This window comes from Rana temporaria, chromosome 3 (genome assembly GCF_905171775.1).
Source record: "Rana temporaria chromosome 3, aRanTem1.1, whole genome shotgun sequence".
In the NCBI taxonomy this organism is placed as follows: Eukaryota; Metazoa; Chordata; class Amphibia; order Anura; family Ranidae; genus Rana; species Rana temporaria.
The window spans coordinates 90,027,313-90,050,409 of record NC_053491.1 but is presented as its reverse complement, the minus strand read 5'-3'; the positions used below and the strand labels follow the sequence as shown (position 1 = coordinate 90,050,409).

The 23,097-nt window shown below is 44.5% G+C and overlaps 1 protein-coding gene across 2 annotated transcripts in view; it reads right to left on the bottom strand.

The window, feature by feature from the left end:
• Nucleotides 1-1,128: 1,128 nt before the first annotated feature.
• ARID3B (AT-rich interaction domain 3B) overlaps nucleotides 1,129-23,097 on the bottom strand; it is an 84,468-nt gene continuing 62,499 nt past the window's right edge. Inside the window, exons 6-9 of one of the 2 annotated variants that reach the window (XM_040342940.1) lie at nucleotides 21,167-21,411; nucleotides 18,208-18,465; nucleotides 15,974-16,060; nucleotides 1,129-3,460 (exon numbers count right to left, since the gene is read on the bottom strand). In XM_040342940.1, coding sequence (XP_040198874.1) covers nucleotides 3,309-3,460; nucleotides 15,974-16,060; nucleotides 18,208-18,465; nucleotides 21,167-21,411 — 742 coding nt within the window. In that variant the 3' untranslated portion in view covers nucleotides 1,129-3,308. The remainder of the gene's footprint in view (nucleotides 3,461-15,973; nucleotides 16,061-18,207; nucleotides 18,466-21,166; nucleotides 21,412-23,097) is intronic. The other variant, XM_040342941.1, reaches the window with a different exon arrangement.

The following is a 23,097-nucleotide window of genomic DNA, read 5'->3' as shown; positions in this document are numbered from 1 at the left end:
TGAAGGAAAGCCTGGGAAACACTGCTCTAGGTGGTTTCCAAATCCAGTAACCAATAAAAAATGTAAAGTTCTTCAGTTAGCATGATGGACGATCTCTCTTACTAGATTCTGTAACTGGTGCTTCAAGTATTTTCAAGCAGAAAAAAAAAAAAACCACAACAAAATGTAAATTTCTGAGGTTAGTAAAACATGTGTAATAAATGTACGAGTCCTGGAAACATAAGATTTTTCAACGCAACTAAATATAACCTGCTGGTGTTTGTCACTATTTTACATTCCCACAATTAGCAGCAGAAAACTGACATTTTGTACCTGTCATGGATCATTGAGAATGTCCGGAATTTGAAAGAAAAAATATTTCTTTGTCAAGCTAAAAAGGCAAATACCATGCCTACAGTGGACATGTTACTGATGGATTTTCATCTCTGGAACAAGGAATCAAACAGTGACAATAATATGGTTAGTATTAACAGTAGACCCATTGACTGGGAGGCCTTCATGTAAAGTCTTTGGGATAAATCCGCCACCAATGAATCTGCAGTTAAAAACATATATTTTCAAGTTATGTCAGAATGGAGAAGTGAGGAATTCAAATGAAAAAGGAGAAACTCAAGTTTCTAGAAAAACAAAATATACAATCTAGAGGCGTTTTCTTATTATCTAAAAATCTCACCTTTCTACAGCCTACCGGTGGTAGAGACTGCATGGTGTGGGAAGCCCACTTGTTACCTTAATTTCAGTTTGAGAAGTGATTCTTGTCACTGGGGGCCAAAATCCATCCATAAGCTCCTGTAGAATGTCAGGCAGTAATATGGATAGCTCAAATGGCACCCAGGTTTTGTAATTGTGGAATACACAATCAGCAATTTGTTTTAATAGAAGGCTGTAAAACTAGCCAGATGCCGTAAAAAAAGTAATCCTTTCCAAAAAAAAAAAACACAGGAAAGCTCAAAAGGACTGTGTGATAACATTTTCTTAATACAAAGACTTCCCAAAATGAAAGCACATTGGTGAAATTAAAGCATGAGGAATATCTCAACTTGACTGACCTAGAATTGTTTTTTTTATGTGCGCCTTTTGACAAGCGTTTCCAAATAATCTCCTACACCCCCAGCCTTTTTCTCTAACTTTTTTTTTTTTTTTCTTTTTTTGCAACATCAATTAGTAGGTTAACAAAAACACACAACAAATCAAGTAAAACAATCACAAACATGATTGAGTAATGCATTGTGCCTAGTTCAGGCACCAGGGATTGTCATTAAGATGGCGTCTGTGAGAATGTGCTTTGTACCCCCCCCCCCCCCCCCCCCACAGTGCGATATTGGACCATGCCATGTTCTCACAAAAGCGGTGTATAGAAGTAGTTTACCAACGTATTACTATCAGCCTAAACCACCAATACACATTCAGGGCCCAAGATTTGGAAATCTAGCAAATATATATTTTACACAAAGAAAACATTTTTTTTTTTTTTAAAGTTTTACATTTTGCGTCTTTTTATTACTTATTTTAGCAAGTTAACTTCTCTACACTGTAAATTCTCAAATTGTATATTTTTAGATCAGATAAACCAGCATGTATTTGCATGGTCTTCATCTAGAAGCGTTAAATAAACCTATAAATAGAACTTGCATACTGGATTCCTGAGTTTTGGGACAATAATCTAGCAAACAGAAGGTTATATGAAATGTAAGCTCATGGGAAAATTATGTTGGCATCCATTTATAGATGTCACTGGACCTCAATATTAATTTTCTATACTTCAATAACGCCTGCGCACCAAAAAAATAAAAATATATATAAACCTTACAAAGAAAAACACCTTAAAATCTGGAACCAGAGCCCTCAATTCCCCTGTAATCTGGTAGTCATTGAAACCAGCCTGACTGCCAGATTATAGGAGGTTTATATTCTGACCCTGGACAGAAATCAGCAAAAAACAGGAGGTAGAAATAGCAACAGACAGCAGCAATTGGCTAAAAGTGGGAGAAGAGTCATAGAACCTTCCCAAACATTTGCCTTGCTCTTCCTATACTGTGCTCAAGCACAGATAGTTCCACGCCTGCTCACGAGCCTCAGGTGCCAAATTAAATGAAATTTAATCAAACAAAAATCTCTTTTTTAATTTCCTATCAAATTTGATTCTAGTGAAAAATGACTGTTTTGCTTTATATCAAAAAGTCACACCTATCAAATATTTAGGATATCCTTTGTTTAGCAATTTTCATTTTTTTAAAGAAAAGAATGTTGGCCTTTATATTTTCTTCATGAATATAGTCCACACTTGCAGACAACAGCGTTTCAGAACATTCTGATGCTGAACAGATTTTACTGAACATGGTATCTGATGACTGCATCTGAGTTGAGTCTTAGTGAACGGACACCTTAAGTTAGGTGTTTAGGCCTATTAAAATTTAGAAGGCACAGCCTCTTCAAAAGGTAACACCTACCTTGGCTGAATTAAAAAAAAAATCTGAAAGCAGAAGAAATCTCATTCTATATTACACACACAAGCAGGAGGCATATATTCTGTTTATGTAAGGGCAGTACCATTCAATGATTAGGATGGCAACTGCAAAAGTTATCCAAGTTTCTTTGTAGATAAAACAATTCCTCGAATATAAAAAACATATTGAACATGAGGTATTTGCAACTCTATAGTGTCAAACCAATACCACATCACATCAGAAGATACCAGGTATTAAAACATATTCAGGATGATTCTTTAAACCTTACTCCTGATTACAAGATAGAACTAAGTGAAAAAACCCAACTCATCTTGGCTAAATGTCCTATAAAACATCTACTGTCATAAGCACATCTTGAGGTTGTGCGACAGCCTGTAAGGAAGGAAACAGATCCTAGAAGGGATGAGGTGGCCTTGGTAGAAACGTCTTCATGTGCCACTTGCACATTTTAAGTCTCCAGGCTCCTTCCTGCCACCCACCATAAATGATGCAGATGAGGAAGCAGGTGTGAGATTAGCACCTCACAGAACTACAAGGAGAATGGGACAGCAAGGTCTGCTCACAAACACCATACAGTAGGTAGGAGCTGAAGCTCAGAGGCAGGTTTGCAGCTGGGTTTTTCCCAGATCTTCTTCCTGCCCATCAGTGATATTGTGTAATGCTATCAAACATTGAGGTAAACTGGTTGTGTAACCTTTCATTAAGGTGAGGTAAATGGAGCTGAAGTCTTCCTGAAGCTGAGGTAGGTAAGGTTGTGTAACGCTTTCTCGTGGAGGAGGTAAGAAGTATCATGCTTGTTCCCTCCTTTTCCCAATCTCTCCTTTGGTAGAGAACAAGGCTTCAGAGGGACCAGCTGGTGGAGGGTTCTGCTCCTGGGGTACCCCGGGAGGAAGTGGGACTCTGGGATGCTTGCGAAGTATTGCTGCTGCTCCCTCCGCTTTGCCCAGTATACCCCGCAATTAAAGGAACGGGCTTCTGAGCATATAAAATGCCTACAAAAGAAACACAAAAGAGATCAGTTTAGGAAATGTTATATTTGTTCAAATAAGATGCACCATACAATGCATTTTTAGATGTAAAAATAAATAAATAAAATAAAACACAAACAAGCAGCATACGTTTTGTAGTATCAATAGCAGGTTAGGACCCAAAGTACATTAGGAGACAATAAAAGTAATAGAAATGGCAGCAACAAAATGTACACACAAAAACATAAGACAAATAATGCTACAAAACAAAACAGCATAAACACTTGCTGACCGCCCACAGTACTCCTACTCTGGGAGGCTGGCACAGGCAGGCCGAATCATCTACAGTGGATATAAAAGTCCACACACCCGCTAAAATGTCAGGTTACTGTGATGTAAAAAAAAAAAAAAAAAAAAAAAAAAATGGAGACAAATATAAATACATTTCAGAACTTGTTCCACTTTAATGGGACTTAAAAACTGTACAACTCAGTTGAACAACAAACTGAAATCTTTTAGTTGGAGGGGAGTAAAAAACTAAAGTAATATGGTTGCATAAGTGTGCACACCTTTAAGCTAATACTTAAAGTGGGGTTCCAATCACATTTTGCAATTTTTTAAAATAATTTCTTTCATCAGTCAATTCTATATTACAAATAATTAGACTTACTGTGTCCAAAATCGCAGCAGATAGCCCGAGTTTTTCAGTAAAGTGACCTATGTAAAATCGTTGCTAAAGTTGTCATTTTGCTTGTGGGCATGTGAAGCCCACAAGCAATTACTTCCTGATTACCGCTGACCAGCGGTGACCATCATGCACCGCCCGTCCCAATCTCACGCATAGGCATTGTAAGCACAACGCAGCACCGTAAACATCTCAGGTTGCCATCGCAACAGGTGGCGACGTCGGAAATGCCCGCCTCGTTGTGATGGCAACGATGAAAACACAAACAGTGTTCCTGTCTTGAAGTCCCGCGATAGCCCTAGGGGAAGCGCACTGCATCCTGGGAAATGATGACACATTTCCCGGGAGCATTAGCGTTCTGAGGAGCCGACGCCAGGATCCTAGGTGAATCCTAAGGCAGATTTCGCAGGACCGCATAGCAACAGGCATTTCCAGATGAGTAAAACTTTTTTGTTTTTTTCTTATTTAGGTATAATGTGCACTATAAAAAGGAAAAAAAGTTTTTGGATAGAAACTCCACTAAGCTCCATTTGATTTTATTACAGCACTCAGTCTATCAGCATGGCACATCTTGACTCACTCTTCTTTGCAAAAACACTCCAAATCTGTCTGATTGCAAGGGCATCACCCCACAGATTTTCAATGGGATTCAGGTCTGGGCCATTCCAAAACTTTAATCTTCTTCTGGTGAATCCATTCATTTGTTGATTTGGATGTAAGCTTTGGGTCCGTGTCGTGCTGAAAGAAGTTCCTCTTCATGTTCAGTATTTCAGCAGAATCTTGAAGGTTTCGTGCCAATATTTAATGATATTTGGAACTGTTCATGAATTAACTCTACCTTGACTAAGCCCCCTGTTCCAGCTGAACAAAAACAGCCCTAAAGCAAGATGCTGCCACCACCATGCTTCACTGTGGGTATGGTGTTCTTTTGGCGATGTGGAGTGTTGTTTTTGCGCCAAACATAACTTTAGTAATTATGGCCAAAAGGTTGAACCTTGGTTTCATCAGACCATAACATTTTCCCACATGCTTTTGGGAGACTTCAGATGTGTTTTTGCAAAATTTAACTGGGCTTGGATGTTATTCTTTGTAAGAAAAGGCTTCTGTCGTGCTACTCCACCCCATAGCCCAGACATGTGAAGAATACGGGACATTGTTGTCACATGTACCACACAGCCAGTACTTGTCAGATTATCCTGCACGCCCCTTGGCAGCCTCCCTGACCAGTTTTCTTGTCTTTTCATCAATTTTGGAGGGATGTCCAGTTCTTGGTAATGTTCTTGGTTGTGCCATATTTTTTTCATTTGATGATGACCGTCTTCACTGTTTTTCAATGGTATATCTAACGCCTTGAAAAATTCTTTTGTATCCTTCGCCTGACTGATACCTTTTTAACAATTGTGATCCTGATGCTTTTGAAGCTCCCTGTGGACCATTGCTTTTGCTGTAGGATGGGACTAAGAAAATGTCTAGAACAGCTGAATGTTATTTAGTGTTGATCAGAGGCACTTTAAATGATGGCAGGTGTGTACTTGACTCCTATTTAACATGAGTTAAAATGTGATTGATTAATTCTGAACACAGCTACAGCCCTAGAGAAAGGGAGTTACCACACCAGGTGGATAGTGTTAAGGTGATCAGTGTCTCCTCCGGAAACCAAAGGGTGCTGGCAATGCACAAGACAACAAGTAGAAAAGAAAATATGGACAGCCGCACTCCAAAAAACCTTGATGGTTGTCTATTTAAAAAAAGGAAAAATGCACTACAAATCACAGCACAGGGATAAAACAGCGGACGCCTTTCGCACTATCAATTAGTGCTCTTAGCACTAATTGATAGTGCGAAACAAGTCAGCTGTTTTATCCCTGTGCTGTGATTTGTAGTGCATTTTTCCTTTTTTTAAATAAAGACAACCATCAGCCCTGGTTCACACTGGGTACGATTTGGAACGATTTGAGATGCGATTTGACATGTCAAATCGCATCTCAAATCGGCGGCAATTGTCGGCAATGGCACTGTCCTAATCAGTGCGACGCCGCATCTGCGATTTCAAAAAGTAGTTCCTGTACTACTTTTTGCGATTTCGGGCCGCGATTTACATTAAATTGCGGCCGAAATCGCAGCAAAATCGCAGCCGCGAAATTGCGGTAAAATCGCGCATTTTACCGCGATTTTGAATTCGCAGCAGTGTGAACCTAGGCTCAAGGTCACAGCTACATCCCTAGTTATGGTGTGTGGTGCACACTTATGCAACTACATTATTTTTATTTATTTTTTTGTTTGTTTTTTTTACTCCCCCACCTAAAGGATTTCAGTTTGTCGTTCAATCGAGTTGTACAGTTTATAGGTCACATTAAAAAAGGTGGAAAAAGTTCTGAAATTATTTTTGTCTCATTTTTTCACATCACAGTAACCTGACATTTTAATAGGGGTGTGTAGACTTTTTTAACCACTTGCCGACCGGCCACCGCCGTTATACGTCGACAAGTTGGCTCGGCTGGGCGAGAGCACGGAGTATGACGTCCTCTCTCCCAGCCGCCCGCTCGCCCCCGACTCCCGTGCGTGTGCCCGGCGGGCTCGATCGCCGCCGGGCACACGCGATCGCTCGGTACAGAGCGGGGACCGGGAGCTGTGTGTGTAAACACACAGCTCCCGGTCCTGTCAGCAGGGGAAATGCTGATCTTCGGTTCATACAATGTATGAACCGAGGATCAGTGTTTCCTCTAGTGAGGCCACAACCCCCCCCCCCCACAGTAAGAACACACCCAGGCATACTTAACCCCTTCCACGCCCCCTAGTGTTAACCCCTTCACTGCCAGTGGCATTTTTATAGTAATCCAATGCATTTTTATAGCACTGATCGCTATAAAAATGCCAATGGTCCCAAAAATGTGTCAAAAGTGTCCGAAGTGTCCGCCATAATGTCGCAGTACCGAAAAAAAAAAAATCGCTGATCGCCGCCATTACTAGTAAAAAAAAATATAATAAAAATGACATAAAAATACCCCCTATTTTGTAAGCGCTATAACTTTTGCGCAAACCAATCAATAAACGCTTATTGCGATTTTTTTTAACGAAAAATATGAAGAAGAAAACGTATCGGCCTAAACTGAGGAAAAAAAATGTTTTTTTTATGTATTTTTGGGGGATAATTTATTATAGCAAAATGTAAAAAATATTAATTTTTTTCAAAATTGTCGCTCTATTTTTGTTCATAGCGCAAAAACTAAAAACCGCAGAGGTGATCAAATACCACCAAAAGAAAGCTCTATTTGTGGGAAAAAAGGACGCCAATTTTGTTTGGGAGCCACGTCGCACGACCGCGCAATTGTCTGTTAAAGCGACGCAGTCCCGAATCGCAAAAACTACTCTGGTCTTTGGGCAGCTATATGGTCCGGGGGGTAAGTGGTTAATCAACTGTACATATGTACATCAACCAGCCTGCTGCAGGTTATGGGCGTGCATCGTGTTTGCAACCGCTGTGTCCACCAGACAGTGGATTGCGGTTCCTGGTGATCATGTGATCGCTATGCAGTCACATGATCACTATGTCAACAAAGCTGTAATGAATGAATGCGTTCATAACAGCTGTGTTTCCCAATGCTGTAATTGGCCCACAGCTAATGCTAATTGTAGTTGATAAAACAAGAAAAACAAAAGCATTTCTAAACAATCACATTTCTAGGAGTTAATTATACAATAACGTTATTTGTGCTGGGAAGCGATGCTGTCATTTGGTCTGCAATATGCCCTTGGATTCAGTCAGTCATCTACCAGCCATTTTCAAAGAGCTGAGGTTCTGGGTAATAATGCATATATTTAAACTATATTATGTTGCCTAGCACCTGTGTTGTGTAACAAGATGTCTCATGTATTTTTTTACAAAATCACTAATGGCCCGTACACACGATCCGAATATCGTACGACGGATCGTACGACTTTTTTCGCTTAATAGTCGCAAGTAAAATGAAATAGGTTATTAAAGTCACGAAAATTCTCGTACGACCGAAAAAAAATAATCGGAAGTGATGTCATGTGTTGTAATGTATTTGTATTGTATTGTCGGACGACAACTGTACTGACTAAACGAAAATCGTACGATCTTACATCGTACGAGGAAAATTTTCGTGCATGTCCGATCGAAAAATATCGGATGAACGGTCGTGATCGGCTCTCGAAAGTAGTGTACACACGATCCGAAAATCGTACGATTCTTCATCGGACGATCGTTTTCGTCCGATATTCGGATCGTGTGTACGGGCCATAAGGCCCCTTTCACCCTGGGGCATTTTTCGAGCAAAGTCTCATCTGAAATCCCAATGTGCTGGTAAAGCACCGCTAAGTGCCTCAGTGTGAAAGGGTGAGGCGTTTTTACAGCACTTTCAATTCATTTCAATGGAGAGGGGCGTTTTTGGAGCGTTTTTTTTAGCACCCAAAATCTGCTCCAAAGATGCTGCTTGCAGGACTCAGTGTGAAAGGGTCCATTGAGATGCATGGAGTTCGTTTTATGAGCGTTTTAATAGCGCTATTTTTAATGCGGAAACACTTAAAAAACGCTTCAGTGTGAAAGGGGTCTAAAACTCAAGCTATACGAGCGCAACAGTATTGCTAAAATAACATGGTATCCGTCATAAGTAAAACCTGCTTTTTTTAAGTGGTCTCGTTTTTAACCACTTAACGACCCCTTCACGCCGATATACGCCGGCAGAACGGCACATCAACGTATCAACGTATACCTTAAGCCCAGCTGCGGGGTCGCGGGCACGCTCCCGCGACCCGGTCCGAAGCTCCGTGACTCGCGGACCCGATCGTCGCTGGAGTCCCGTGATTGGCCCCCGGAGCTGAAGAACGGGGGAGAGCCGTGAGTAAACACGGCTTCCCTGTTCTTCACTGTGGCGGCGTCATCGATCGTGTGATCCCTTTTATAGAGGGACACAATCGATGTTGTCACACCTACAGCCACACCCCCCTACAGTTGTAAACACACTTGAGGTCACACAACCCCATCAGCACCCCCTGTGGTTAACTCCCAAACGGCAATTGTCATTTTCACAATAAACAATGCATTTTAAATGCTGTGAAAATTACAATGGTCACAAAAATGTGTCAAAATTGTCCGAAGTGTCCGCCATAATGTCGCAGTCATGAAAAAAAAAAAATAATCGCTGATCGCCGCCATTAGTAGTAAAAAAAAAAAAAATTATTAATAAAAATGCAATAAAACTATCCCCTACGTTGTAAACGCTATAAATTTTGCGCAAACCAACCGATAAACGCTTATTGCGATTTTCTTTACCAAAAATAGGAATAATACGTATCGGCCTAAACTGAGGAAATTTTTTTTTATATATATTTTTGGGGGATATTTATTATAGCAAAAAGGAAAAAATATTGCATTTTTTTTTCAAAATTGTCGCTCTATTTTTGTTTATAGCATAAAAAATAAAAACTGCAGAGGTGATCAAATACCACCAAAAGAAAGCTCTATTTGTGGGAAAAAAAAGGATTTTTGTACTCACCGTAAAATCCATTTCTCTGAGTTCATAGACGGACACAGCCTTCATTGACCTTAGGGTTATGCTTCTTCCTACCAGGAGATTTAGGCAGAATTCTACAGCACTTAAGGTGTTAAAAACTTTCCTTCATGCCGCTCCTCCCAGGGGGCGTGGCTCCCCCAGGCATAACCCCCACTCTGCTCTAGCAGCTTCAGTTCGTAACAAGCAGTACAAACCAAGGAGGGGTGGGTGCTGTGTCCGTCTATGAACTCAGAGAAATGGATTTTACGGTGAGTACAAAAATCCTTTTTTCTCTTTCGTTCATAGACGGACACAGCCTTCATTGACCTTAGGGACGTCCCCAAGCAGTGTCAAAAAAAATTCGAGGGGTGGGAAAATAACACAGCAAAAACAGGTTACACCCCAAACAAAACCGGAGTTACTCAACGGAGGAACTCCAACCGTAAACTGCCGCCTATAACACCCTGCGGCCGAAGGAGGCATCAGAAGATGCACTCACATCCACCTTTAAGACTTAGAAAAAGTGTGGAACGACGACCAGGTCGCTGCCATACACCCCTGTAACACAGAGGCATGATGCCAGAAAGCCCAAGAGGCCCCGATCGCCCTGGTCGAATGCGCCGTAACCCAAAAGGGAGGCGCCTGCCCCTTCAGGAAAACGCTAGGGGGCGTCAGCCACCAGACGCACCAGGTCCGCGTACCAGGAGCGACGCGGCCAATCTAGGGCAATCCGGATTGATAAATACCCTCGGCTTCCACTCTGCGCAGCAGGCGAGGAAGAAGCTACCGAGGAGGGAAGGTGTAAAGCAGGCGATAGCGACCCCAAGGAGCCACCAACGCGCCTGACGCGTCAGCCCACGGGTCCCGTGACCTGGCCCAAAACATGGCACCTTCCGGTTGAGGCGGGACACTAGAAGGACCACGCCTGGAGTGCCCCACTTTCGGCACATATACTGAAAAACCCCTACGGGTGGAGAGACCACTCTCCGTGGTCAAGCACAGTCCGACTTAGGAGTCGGCTTGCCAATTCCGTACTCCCGGAATGTACACGGCCGATAGAGCCGGAACGGACCCTTCGGCCCACAGGAAGGATGTGCGTGACCCTCGTCGCTGCAACAGAGCTCTGTGTGCCTCCCTGATGGTCGACGTACGCCACAGCGTTGACGGACAGAGTCCCGAATGGTCGGCCCTGTAGATCCAGGGACCACCAGGCAAGGCAAAGCTTGATTCAGAACAATGATTGGTAGGTGGGTCGCCACCTGAGTCCAGCACCCCAGGGCTGACTGGGTGCCCCAAAAACCCCTCCCACAACCGGAGAGGCTGGCATCCGTCGCGACCACTGTCCAGTGGCTTGGCCGAAACGACTTCCCGGCCCGAAGCACCGGAAAACATCAGCCACCACACCAGGGACTAGATGACTTATCCGAACCTGGTAATCCAGAGATGACGGAAGCTAGTCCCCACGGGACAACAGGTCCTCCTGTAGCACCCTGGCGTGGAATTGGGCATACGGAACCGCCTCGAAAGAGGCCACCGTCAGATCCAGAACCCTCAAGCAGAATCGCGGAGATGACCACCACTAGGTCGACAACTGCTGCCCAGCAGATTGCCGAGTCTTAAATTTTTCCGTTAGGAGAACAAAACTCCCGCCCGGCGGAATCCAGTCCCAGACGGGACCAACACTGACTTCTGGACAAAAACAGAAGCCAGCCAAACTTCCTGGAGAGTCTGACACGTGATAGACACGGCTCCACAAATGCAGAGTTCTCAGAAGCTCGTAGGAGAATGTCGTCCAGACACCCCACGATAAACCCCCGCTGACACAGCCGGGCCAGTATCGGGACGAGCACCCCGGTAAACACCTGTGGTGTCGACACCAAGTCGAGCGGGAGGGCCACAAAAAGAAAAAGGTCCTCCCCGACCGCAAAGCCCAGAATCTCTGGTGCTTAGAGCATATGGGAACATGCAGGTATGCGTTCATGACATCCAAGGACGCCAGAAAAAAAAAAAAAAATTCCCATCCTGAAATTTTGTACTTTACAAAAAAACAAACGAGGGCCCTGAGGCCCAGGATTGGACGGACCCCGTCCACCATGGGGATTACCAACAGATTGGAGTATTACCCCTGAGACCGTTCCATCGAGGGAACTGGCACCATCACTCCCCCGATCAGAAGATCCTGGACAGAACCAACCAGCGAACCGGAGGAAGCCAGAAGCCAACGGTCGGAAAGAAGAGGCCTCAACCGAGCCGCAAAATCACAAAGCCAGCCCCCCACCCGACACGGGCAGACCTACATGCGGAAGCAATACCGTCCGCAGGCCCGTAAGGCACGTGGTGCCAGGCGCGTCACAGCCCCGCAGCGGGGGCCTTAGCACCCTGCAGAATACCCACCGTGCTGGGCGCACGAACCGCTCGGGAGAGGAGGGCCCTCGCCGACGGCGAGGCTCCTTGCCCTTCCTAGCAGAGGAAGCAGCGTGCTCTTACCACCCGTGGCATCCCTAGGGGTGCCAACCCGGGAGGCCCAAAAAACCGCCCACCCCTAAAGGGGTGAGTCCACCAAGGACCCTTTGAGGATCGGTCCGAAGACCAGCATGTAAGCCACACGAGGCGGCGCAAACACCCCCACACAGGCGGAGGCCCTGGAAAGCAAGGTAAGCGCATCCAGGACCGACTCACAGAACTACAGACCCCGAACCAAACGTTCAGCTAGGTCCTTACAGGGCTCAGCAGCATCTTGTGCCCCCAGCTCCTGCAGCAGGAGCTACAGCCCTCTAGTCAGAGTCTGTGACACCAGAGACCGAGTCAAAACCGGTCTCAGCGGGGTACCCACAGGCAGGAGCCCCTTCCACGGGCAACGTGGCGGCTTTGCTCCATCCGGACACCGGAGGGTCCACAGGAGGAGAGACCCACCTACTTACAAAGGGGTCGCAAAGCATTCAGGGACTGCAAAAAAAAAAAAATATATATATATATATATATATATATATATATATATATATATATCTATATATATATCTATATCTATATCTATATATATATATATATATATATATATATATATACATACATACATATACACACACACACACACACACACACTGCGGTGTAACATAAAAAGTCCAAATAAGGAACACAGTTGCAGTGCGCTGCGTTTTTGCGGAACCCAAAAGGGACCGGTACAACTGGTACCTCCGCCAAAACCACAAACCGTCTAGTTACTGAGCTATAAGCTCTAACCGCAGAAAATAAGAGCTCCAACAAATTCCTTGGTCGCGTGGGTTTTTATATCCCGCATCCACTGACACCACAGAACCAGACGCAATAGCCGGGCATAGTCTAATGTCAGCGGCATCCCCCGAAGCAGGCTCAGGGAGGGGGCGCTTTTTTACCCCCCAACCAGGCACTAGCTGCTTCAGAAATAACACTCCCTCAACAGAAGTGGCAGGGGGAGGGGCATCAAGGGTTAACTCAGGTCTTAGTAGGGAGGATAGTACCTAGTACAGGTGTTCCAGGACATCCCACCACTGAGTCACCCAAACTGCTAAGCAGAGAACCACCCACGGTCACCTCCCGGCTGTTCCAGCTCTATTCTGAGCATGAGGGCCCCCAGGGAACTCACCACCCCGCCTGGTGCATCGCGCTGAGAGGAGCCTGATGATGTGCTGAGAAGCCGGCTGCGCTGCTGACAGTCCCCACGGAGAGATTTGCGGTCTCTCCGAGCGCTAAAACGGCCACACAAGGCCAAACGAAAATGAAAGATGGCCGCCGTAATTGCAAAAAAACGCCAAGGACCACAAGAAAATGGCCGCCGAAATACACAAGGCGCGACTACGGCAAAATGGCGGTTTTAAAGAACAGACAGCCAGCAGCCACAGCAGCATAGTAAAACAGCACACAAGTCCCGCAGAGAACACTACAGCCCCCTGCAGTGAACACACACAGCCCCAGCTAACACACAGGCCCCGGTGTAATAAAAAGACCCCAGAAAAAAAAAACCCTCACAGCCGCTACCCAAAAGGGAAGGAAGGAGAGGAATAAGGGAGAGAGGAAAGCAGGGCGAACCCTCAGTCGACCTCCCCAGGGAAAATTCCAGCCAGACCACTTACCTGAGCAAGGGTCACTACTTACCTGTCCTGCGACTACCGGCTGGAGGTATCCCAGACAGAACCAACGTCCGCTAAACGGCATGGCTATCGGCCAGACACACTGTGACAAGGCCATAAAGACCGGTCATATGTGTGCCCTAGAACCGAAGTTCCCCGGCCGCCCCTGGAGCAATGGGGCCTGTCGTGGACATCCCAAAGCTGAGCTGAGGGCCGGCACACGCTCGAAGGCCGAACCTGGGGGGACTACAAGGGTCGAGGACCCAGCCTGTCACCCAGTCGGCTGTTGATAGAAGAATCGCAGGATTCAAAAATGCAGGAACAAAATAATAAAAAGCGAGAAAAATCGCAAGAAAAAATGCAAGAAAATTGCAAGAAAAACTCCAGAGTCCAGGACTCCAGAGAGAGCCTGACTCTCCTGTCGGTTAGGCAGAAACAAACTGAAGCTGCTAGAGCAGAGTGGGGGTTATGCCTGGGGGAGCCACGCCCCCTGGGAGGAGCGGCATTAAGGAAAGTTTTTAACACCTTAAGTGCTGTAGAATTCTGCCTAAATCTCCTGGTAGGAAGAAGCATAACCCTAAGGTCAATGAAGGCTGTGTCCGTCTATGAACGAAAGAGAAAAAAGGACGCCAATTTTGTTTGGGAGCCACGTCGCACGACCGCGCAATTGTCAGTTAAAACGACGCAGTGCCGAATCGCAAAAAGGGGCAAGGTCCTTTAGCTGCATTTTGGTCCGGGTCTTAAGTGGTTAATATGGCTAAATGCAGCACGTCGATCAGGCACTTCTTTTGCGTGACCTGCACAGAACACATAGGAGCGCGCTCCATCGCGCTTGCATTGGTATGAACTGAGACATACATGCATCTCTGCAGATGCACTTAAACACCCAATGCAGTCGAATAATGCAGTTACAAAACTATACTAGTAGTTGAGGTATAGGATTATTTTGTTACAGAATAGTAGCTGTCCTATAATTAGCAATTATGAGCCATCTCTTGCACACTACAATGCTAGTATCAGCTAAGGTTACAGTCCTATAAGAGTACAGTTCTATGCCATCATAAGAATCCCAAATGGCTAAGGAATTTATATCCCCTCTTAAAAACAGCAATTATGTCATTAAAAACTGTCCCAAAGCTTATAAATAGTACTGGGTTGTGGACGGGACCCTGGAAAGTCTACATCTTCCATAATACAATTTCTGCATGCTTAAAGAAGGAGTCCTGTGTAGTTGGCAATCTGTGCTTTGACTGCATGTATTAAGGGTACAGAGACAGTGGGCAATTTTAGACAATCATATGTCATGCATAGACGGTGTTATGTGCATGGCTGCACTGGGAGCAATCCTATACTGGATGAAAACTTTTTACTACATAAGGAGCCATCTACTTTTGTTATTTTATTATGTACCAAAAAAAAAAAAAAAAGGGAAAAAATAAATAAATAAAAAAAAAAAAAAAAAGGAAAAATTTCCCTCATTTAGTGGTTTTCTAAATCAAATTAATTTCCCATTCAGTAAGATTGAACTCTACTGCCTTTAGAGACAGGGCAGCACTGGTGGGGGTGGGAAGCATCCAGATACTGATTTGCATGTGCTGCCATTCAAGTGAAAGGGCATGGCTGGGTGGGGGGGGGGGGTGAATGCTAATGCACCACCCACTCTATGATAACACTTGTGTTGCCTGGGAAGATCTACCAGGTGACCAGACATTACACATTGAGACAGGATGCGGCAGTGACTAGTTATCTTCACAGTAACATTGAGGCCTATCAGCAGATTTAGGTTCACGTACACCATTTTTTTTCTTGACACAAGGAAAATAAATACAAGTTTTACTATATATGCCCCATATTTGTTTTTGTACCGTCTGGAGTTTTGCTTTAATACATTTTTGAAAGGGGGTAGAATGGAAGCCCTAGCAAGGCCCTCATGCTTTAACACTTTGAATCATCGAGCATTTAGGCTGACTTGCCTTATTCTGCTTAATTGTTCTGAATCTGTGCACTGAAGAAAGCACCTAGGTAAATTAGGGGTCAGCAATTGCAGAATATTTCTTCTGTGACAGCTTTTCTTTATGCTAGGCACATAAAGAAAGTGGAGTTACAACCAATGTTATATTTTACTGCTATGCTATATTTCAATTCCTCCTGGCAGGTTTCAAGTACAAAAAAACATACAAAAGTATCCCATTTTTATACTGCCCCCACCCCACAATAGGCTGCATATTACCTGTATACATAGTGCCATTAATTTCAATGGACATGTTGATACTGCCAGAGCCCAGATTGAGAGTCATGTCCTGCCGATCCTGAGCTGCTGAAAAACATGAGGCATTAATACATAAATCAATGGTGTGATGTGAAAGGCAGGCTTGTACAACATTTATATATTCTTGATAACTTTCACAAACTTGCATCCCAGTTAATGTTACCTGCGATGGGAGATGCCCCCACTAACTCCTTCTGTCTGAAAATCTTAGCTACGCAGATGTCATACTCTTGCTTCAATATGTTCAGATACGAACCAGGAAGCGGTATGCAGACAAAACTTGCTGCAAGCTTAAAGTATCATTAAACCCAGACTATGAAAAACTCTCATTGCATGCTATATAACAGTCTGTGCACATTCACACAGCCACTAAAGCGTTTTATGTAGAGTGAAATATACCTGGTTGATCCTGCCTTCGGCTGTCCCTTGCATCTTTATGTGCTCAACTGGTGCCTTAGGCCCCGTACACACGAGGATCCATCCACTGAAAAATCTCAGCGGATCGGTTTCAGCGGATAGATCCCCTGGTGTGTACGTTCCAGCGGATATTTATCCGCGGATATTTCCGATTTCCAGCAGATAAAAATTTGTTAGCATGCTAACAAATCTATCCGCTGGAATCGGCTCCAGCGGATCGATCCGGTGGTCTGTACAGACTCACCGGATCGATCTGTCCGAACCCGTCCCTCGCATGCGTCGTAATGATTCAACGCATTCGTGGATTTCCTTATATGACAGCGTTGCGCACGTCGCTGCGTCATCATCGCGGCGACGGCGCGACACGTCACCGCGGTTGAATTCCATGCAGATTTGGATCCGATGGCGAGTACATGCCAACGGATCCAAATCCGCCAGAGGATTTATCCGCGGAAACGGTCCGGAGGACCGTTCCCGCGGATAAATCCTCTCGTGTGTACGGGGCCTCAGATTGTGTAGACCAGCTGGTGTTCTCTACCCGCCTTCCTTTCCAATCTGACAAGATCCGCTTAAAACAGACGGATAGCGATACGTTCGCCATCTATCCAGCAGGGGGGAACGGATGAAAATGTCCATTTTCGTCCGATCTCCCCATAGAAAACAGCTGGGCTCTGACAGGTTAATTTCAGCACAAGGAGCGGAGACCTGTCATCTGCCTCCACTGAGCTAGCGGAGTCTGTCCAACGGATCCCGCCGCGTGTGAAAGAGAACTTTATGGCAATAAACACTTCGGTTTAGTATCACTTTAGGCTCCATTCACACTTGTAGGATTCAAAAGTTGTGCCGAGTTTGGATGGGTGCAACTTGGATACAACTTTGGCTTTGACCAGCGGTAATGGACAACTGTTGCATTGTATAAAATTTAGGTATGACTTTCATTCCGATTCTCAGGGTTAACACTGGCCCTCAAGTTGCATGAAAGTCAAACCAAAGTAGTGCATGAACTACTTTGAAGTCGCTGCAACCAAGTCGTACATATATGAATGGCTATCATTGGAAAACATGGGAACTTTATATTATACTCACCTAGGTGGATTTCAGCATTGGTCCGATGCTGCACCATACCATGCTGGCTCGAAGACCAAGAACAGAGCGATCAAACACAGCTGATTGCATAGATCTCGGTCTTCAGCTTGCAAAAAGATGGTGACCAATCAATCACAGACTCTCTGCTCTGCCCCCTCCAGCACTCACTGGAGCACTGAGATATGGAGGGGGCAGAAGCAGCTGGCTCTCGGCAGCACTGTAAAAGCCTGAGACAACTGCCAGTCGAGGAACCTGGTGGATCCTTACCATATGATCAGAATCCTTTCACAACCTGGACTGGCTCTGATGACAGCCGACTGCAGGCTTTAGCCCATTGTTGGCTGAAAACGGGTCACGGGAGTGCAGAACAAACAGCGCACTCCTGTGATCCATAGGAGAAATTAAGCCCAAAAAAGCTTTGGCTATACTTCGAGAGAAAAAATCTTTTCAATACTTGCACATAATATTTACTCCATGAGGAGTTAGACAAGGTAAAAGCCCTGTGATGAACAAAAGCTGACCACAAACCAACTCCACATACTACCAACATACGTTGGCCTCAATGTCAGCCACACATTTATTAAAATCAGCCATAAAATGACCCTTTATTCCAAGCTCATATCAAATATTAAAAAAAAATCTGGCAAGGAGTTCTTGGGGAATTACAATGCATAAAATCATGAATTACTTACCCTTCCCGTTAATCTTTAGTTTCATAGGTATCTGTCGTGCCATGTTTAAAAGATTGTGTTGGAAGGCTTGCTGCATGAGCCTTTGCTGCTCCTCCATTGGTGTACGTGCTATTCGCTTCTCAAGGGGTTCGCCTGTCTCCAGCCTTTCCTTCAGCTGCTCTATTGAAATTGATCGCAGCCCTAAAGGGTTGTGTTGTGCATTTATGGGCCCAGCAGCTATTGCCATCCGATTAGGTAACATGCCTGCAGGACTGTCACCTATAAAAAAAAAAAAAACGTATAAAAAGTTTAGCACAGTTGGCCGTGTAAAGGGGTTGTAAAAGAAAAAAAAATTCCCCCAAAAAGCTTCCATTACCTTAGTGCAGTCCTCCTTCACTTACCTCATCCTTCGATTTTGCTTTTAAATGTCCTTATTTCTTCTGAGAAATCCTCACTTCCTGTTCTTCTGTCTAACTACACACCGTAATGCCAGGCTTTCTTCCTGGTGTGGAGAAAGTCTCGAGGGGGGAGGGGGCGAGCAGGCAAGTCAGGACACTCTCTACTTTGCAGATAGAGAAAGGAGCTGTGTGTTAGTGGGCGTCCTGACACTCCTACTCGCCCCCACAAGAGGCTTTGCCCACACCAGGAAGAAAGCCTTGCATTACTGTGTGTAGTTACAGACAGAAGAACAGGAAGTGAGGATTTCTCAGAAGAAATAAGGACATTTAAAAGCAAAATTGAAGGATGGGGTAAGTAAAGGAGGACTGCACTAAAGGTAAAGGAAGCTTAGGGAAAAAAAATGTTTTCCTCTACAACACCTTTAAAGTTCTAAAATCCCACAACCGCAAATCTACATCTATATTTCCCCATAATAGTTAAAAAAAAAAAAAAAAAAAAAAGCAATGTAAGCAAAATGAATGTGATCTGAACTGTCAGTTAAGGCTAGATAATTTTTTCCATCTCCCCCCCCCTTCTTTGGTGGTTGGTTGTTTGATGTTTTGTTTATGTTAGATTGGATTTGTAAGATGTTTTGATGGTATAATACCATGAATGTATGTAGATTTGTTACTTGTCTAATAACTTTTCAATAAAACCAAGATTGAAGAAACCATAAAAATTTAGTCTAGGAATTTAAAAAGTGCCAACTACTCATTCATTCTAACCCTGTTTAAAGTATTGTATTTGCTGGTGTATAAGACTATATTTTACACTTAAAAATAACTGTCCAAAAAGCAGGGGTCGTCTTATACGCCGGGTCAGCTGCTCGGATGCCTGCTGGATGTGCAGTAGCTTTGGCTACATACAGTATATACCACTTAGCCAATCCTAGTGAGTGATGTATTCAAATGAATACAAAGCCTGCTCGGATTGGCTTTGAGAGTCAGAGAGGCGTGGGCTGATGATATTACAGCCTCTGCCAATCCAAGCAGGCTTTGTATTCATTAACAGAATACATCGCTCGCCGTGATTGGCTCCAGCAAGAAGGAAGACGAATATGGCTCCAGCAAGAATAAAGAATATGGCTCCAGAAGGAAGAAATATGAAGCTTCAGAAGCCTCAGAAGGGGGGGTCGTCTTATACGGTGAGTACAGGCAAAAAATCTTTTAAAAAAAAGTAAAATTAGAGGGTCGCCTTATACACCAGCAAATACGGTAGATGTATTTTTAAATAAAGTGTAATAAGCCGATTTTTTTTTTTGATGTCTCTGCTTCTCCTCTGTTATTACATAGAGGAGAAAGGGAATTTACCTTATTTTCCAGTGACGATGGTTACCAGGACATAAAGGGTGGGGATCTCTCACCAAAGTTCATTGTTTGAGTTAATTTTTTCTTTAAGGGAGAGCTGTACTTCCATCTAAACTCCTCAGTATACAACTAGCTGATCTACAACTACAGAGTGTGAGTGTGCAGGGCGGCAGCTTCTACAGGCAAAATCACACACATGATTTCCTCTTCTGAGTCTGGGACACACGCGCCTCCAGCGACCAGCTCCCGCTGTGATTGGACACTGCGGGAGACAATCAGCGTGTCTGGGCAGACCCGATGTCCACCAGGATCTGCCGATCATTTACGAGAGAGGCAGAACGGTAGTCTGCTAGTAAGGGAGACCGAGATCCTGCTGTTTCTGCCAAGCAGGAACAGGAATCGGTCTCCTCACAGTTAAACAACCCCCAAAAGAAAGCAGCCCTTAGGAGCACACCGATTGCCCCTGATGTTAACCCCTTACCTGCCAGTGTCATTAGTACAGTAACAGTGCATATTTTTAGCACTGATCACTGTATTTGTGTCACTGGTCCCCAAAAAGTGTCACTTAGTGTCCGATTTGTCCGCCGCATTGTGGCAGTCCCGCTACAAGTCGCTGATGATCGCCATTACTAGTAAAAAAAAAATATGCCATTAAAAATATCATTTGTAGATGCTATAAGTTTTGCGCAAACCAATTAAACTTAATTGGGATTTTTTTTTTACCAAAAACATGTAGCAGAATACAAATTGGCCCAAACTACAAAATTGCCATTTTTTATTGGGTGTGTTTTATAGCAGAAAGTAAAAATTGCCCTTTTGTTTATAGCGCTAAAAAAACAAAACAAAACCGAAAAAAAAAACCCAAAAAAAAAAAAAAACACAGAACTGATCAAATACCACCAAAAGAAAACTATTTGTGGGGAAAGAAAAACAAATTTGGGTACAGTGTCGCACGGCCACGCAATTGTCATTAAACGCAGTGCCGTATACACCTGGTCCTAAAGGAGGGGGGGGGGGGTTATCCTTCCGGAGCGGTAGTGATTAAGAGAAAAAAAAAATCTTATTGTATGTTAAAAATGTATACACATGTGCTATTATTCTATGGACACCAGGGGGAGCTGCAGGACAAGGCATCAGGATACTGGGGCAACAGATTTCACAAAACATGCAAGCAGGTTTATATGCAATAACAGACAGTTAGATTTTTTTTCTGTTTTCCACAGCAGACATCTGACCTTTCTTCAGCGGCGTTGTTGGCATCATACGAGATGTTGGGTGCACTCCGAGCATGGGCACAGGAAGTTTTGGAGCTCCCAAAAGTGTGTTGGGCCCTCCTGGAGTGGGAGAATAGTTAAAGGAAGAAGTGCCATAACTTGGGCGCCTTCCTTCTCGTCTATTTCCATCTATAGCAGCTTGCAACTCAGCCGGAGAGCTGAGAGACTTCTTCTCACACTCGTAGAGATAAAGGTACTTCATATATCTGTAAGATGCAAGCAGGATGCACCAAATGAAAAATGACCTCCCCTTCACCTGTGAGCACAAACATCTCACATCCAGATCAGAACTAGTTTCCCATATAGGGCAGACAGAGGGATAAATGATAGTGCAAGAAAACAGTGACAGAAATACAGGTTAAATGGGTTGTAGAGGTTAATTTTTTTTTATCTTCTGTGGTTCCCCAGTGCCACTTTTGGCTCTTTCCCCGCATCGAGTGCCCCCCGGAGACCGGCATTTCAATGGGACAACCGAGTGGGTGCACTCCGAGTCCTGCTGCTGTGTCCATTGACAGATGGCAGGACTCGCCCCTGCCTCGCTGGATTTGATTGACAGCAGTGGGAGCCAATGGCTGCGCTATCGATCTATCCAATGAGGATCTGAGACAGCAGCTGAAGCTGCTGGGCTCGTCCCCGTCGATATAACGATCGTATTTAGGCAAGTAAAAGGGGGGGCTCTGGGGGCTGCTGCACTACGGAAGGTTTTTCACCTAAAAAGGGGTTTTAAACCTGTTTTTTCACCTTCATGTATCCTATGCATGAAGGTGAAACCTCCCCCATCCCGTTTTACTTACCTGAACCTGGTCTCTCAGCCCGGGGGTGAGCACACCAGCTCTAGCCAGTGTCTCATGTCCCGATTGGATAGATTGATGGCAGCACAGCCATTGGCTCCCGCCACTGTCAATCAAATCCAATGACACGTCGCTAGGGGGGCGGGGCTGAGTCCTGCTGTCTGTATTAATAGAACCAGCAGCAGGACACGAGAGAGCGCCCACATCGATTTCCCTAAAAGAGCGCTTCTCCGATGGGGCACTGAAGAAGGAGCTACGACCTCTGCTGAGGGACCCCAGAAGAGGAGGATAGGGGCCACCCTGCTAAACCAACCGCACAGAGGATGCAAGTATGACAGGTTTGTTAGTTAGCCACTTGCCGGCCGCTGCACACCGATATACGTCAGCACAATGGCAGCAGTGGGAAAATGGGCGTACAGGTTCGTCCCCTTTAATTTGCTGTGCACCGCGTTACCCGTGACGGTGCCCCGCAAACTCCATGTTCGCCGGTGGCCCGCGATCATGACACGGAGAGTCAGAACTGGGAGATGCCCATGTAAGCAAGGCATTTCCCAGTTCTGCCTAGTGACATGACAGGGATCTACTGTCTGTCATTGGGAGCAGTGATCGATGTCATGTCTGGGGTGGCGCCCCCCCCCCCCCAGTTAAAATCACTATAGCACTGATCGCTGAATAAATGAAAATGGTCGCAAAGTAGTGTCAAAAGTGTCCGCCGCAATCACGATAAAAAAAAAAAAAAACCGCAGATCGCCGCCATTACTAGTAAAAATGCCATAAATCTATCCCCTATTTAGTAGATTCTATAAATTTTGCGCAAACCAATCAATGTACGCTTATTTTACCACAAAATATGTAGAGTTCATATCGGCCTAAACTGGGGGGAATTTTATTTTTTTTGGGGGGATATTATAGAAAAAAAGTCCAAAATATTGCTTTTTTTTCAAAATTGTCGCTTTTGTGTTTATAGCGCAAAAAAATAAATACCGCAGAGGTGATCAAATGCCACCAAGAAAGCTCTATTTCTGGGAAAAATAGGACGTCAATTGGTTTGGGTGCAACGTCACACGACCGCGCAATTGTCCGTTAAAACGACAATGCCAT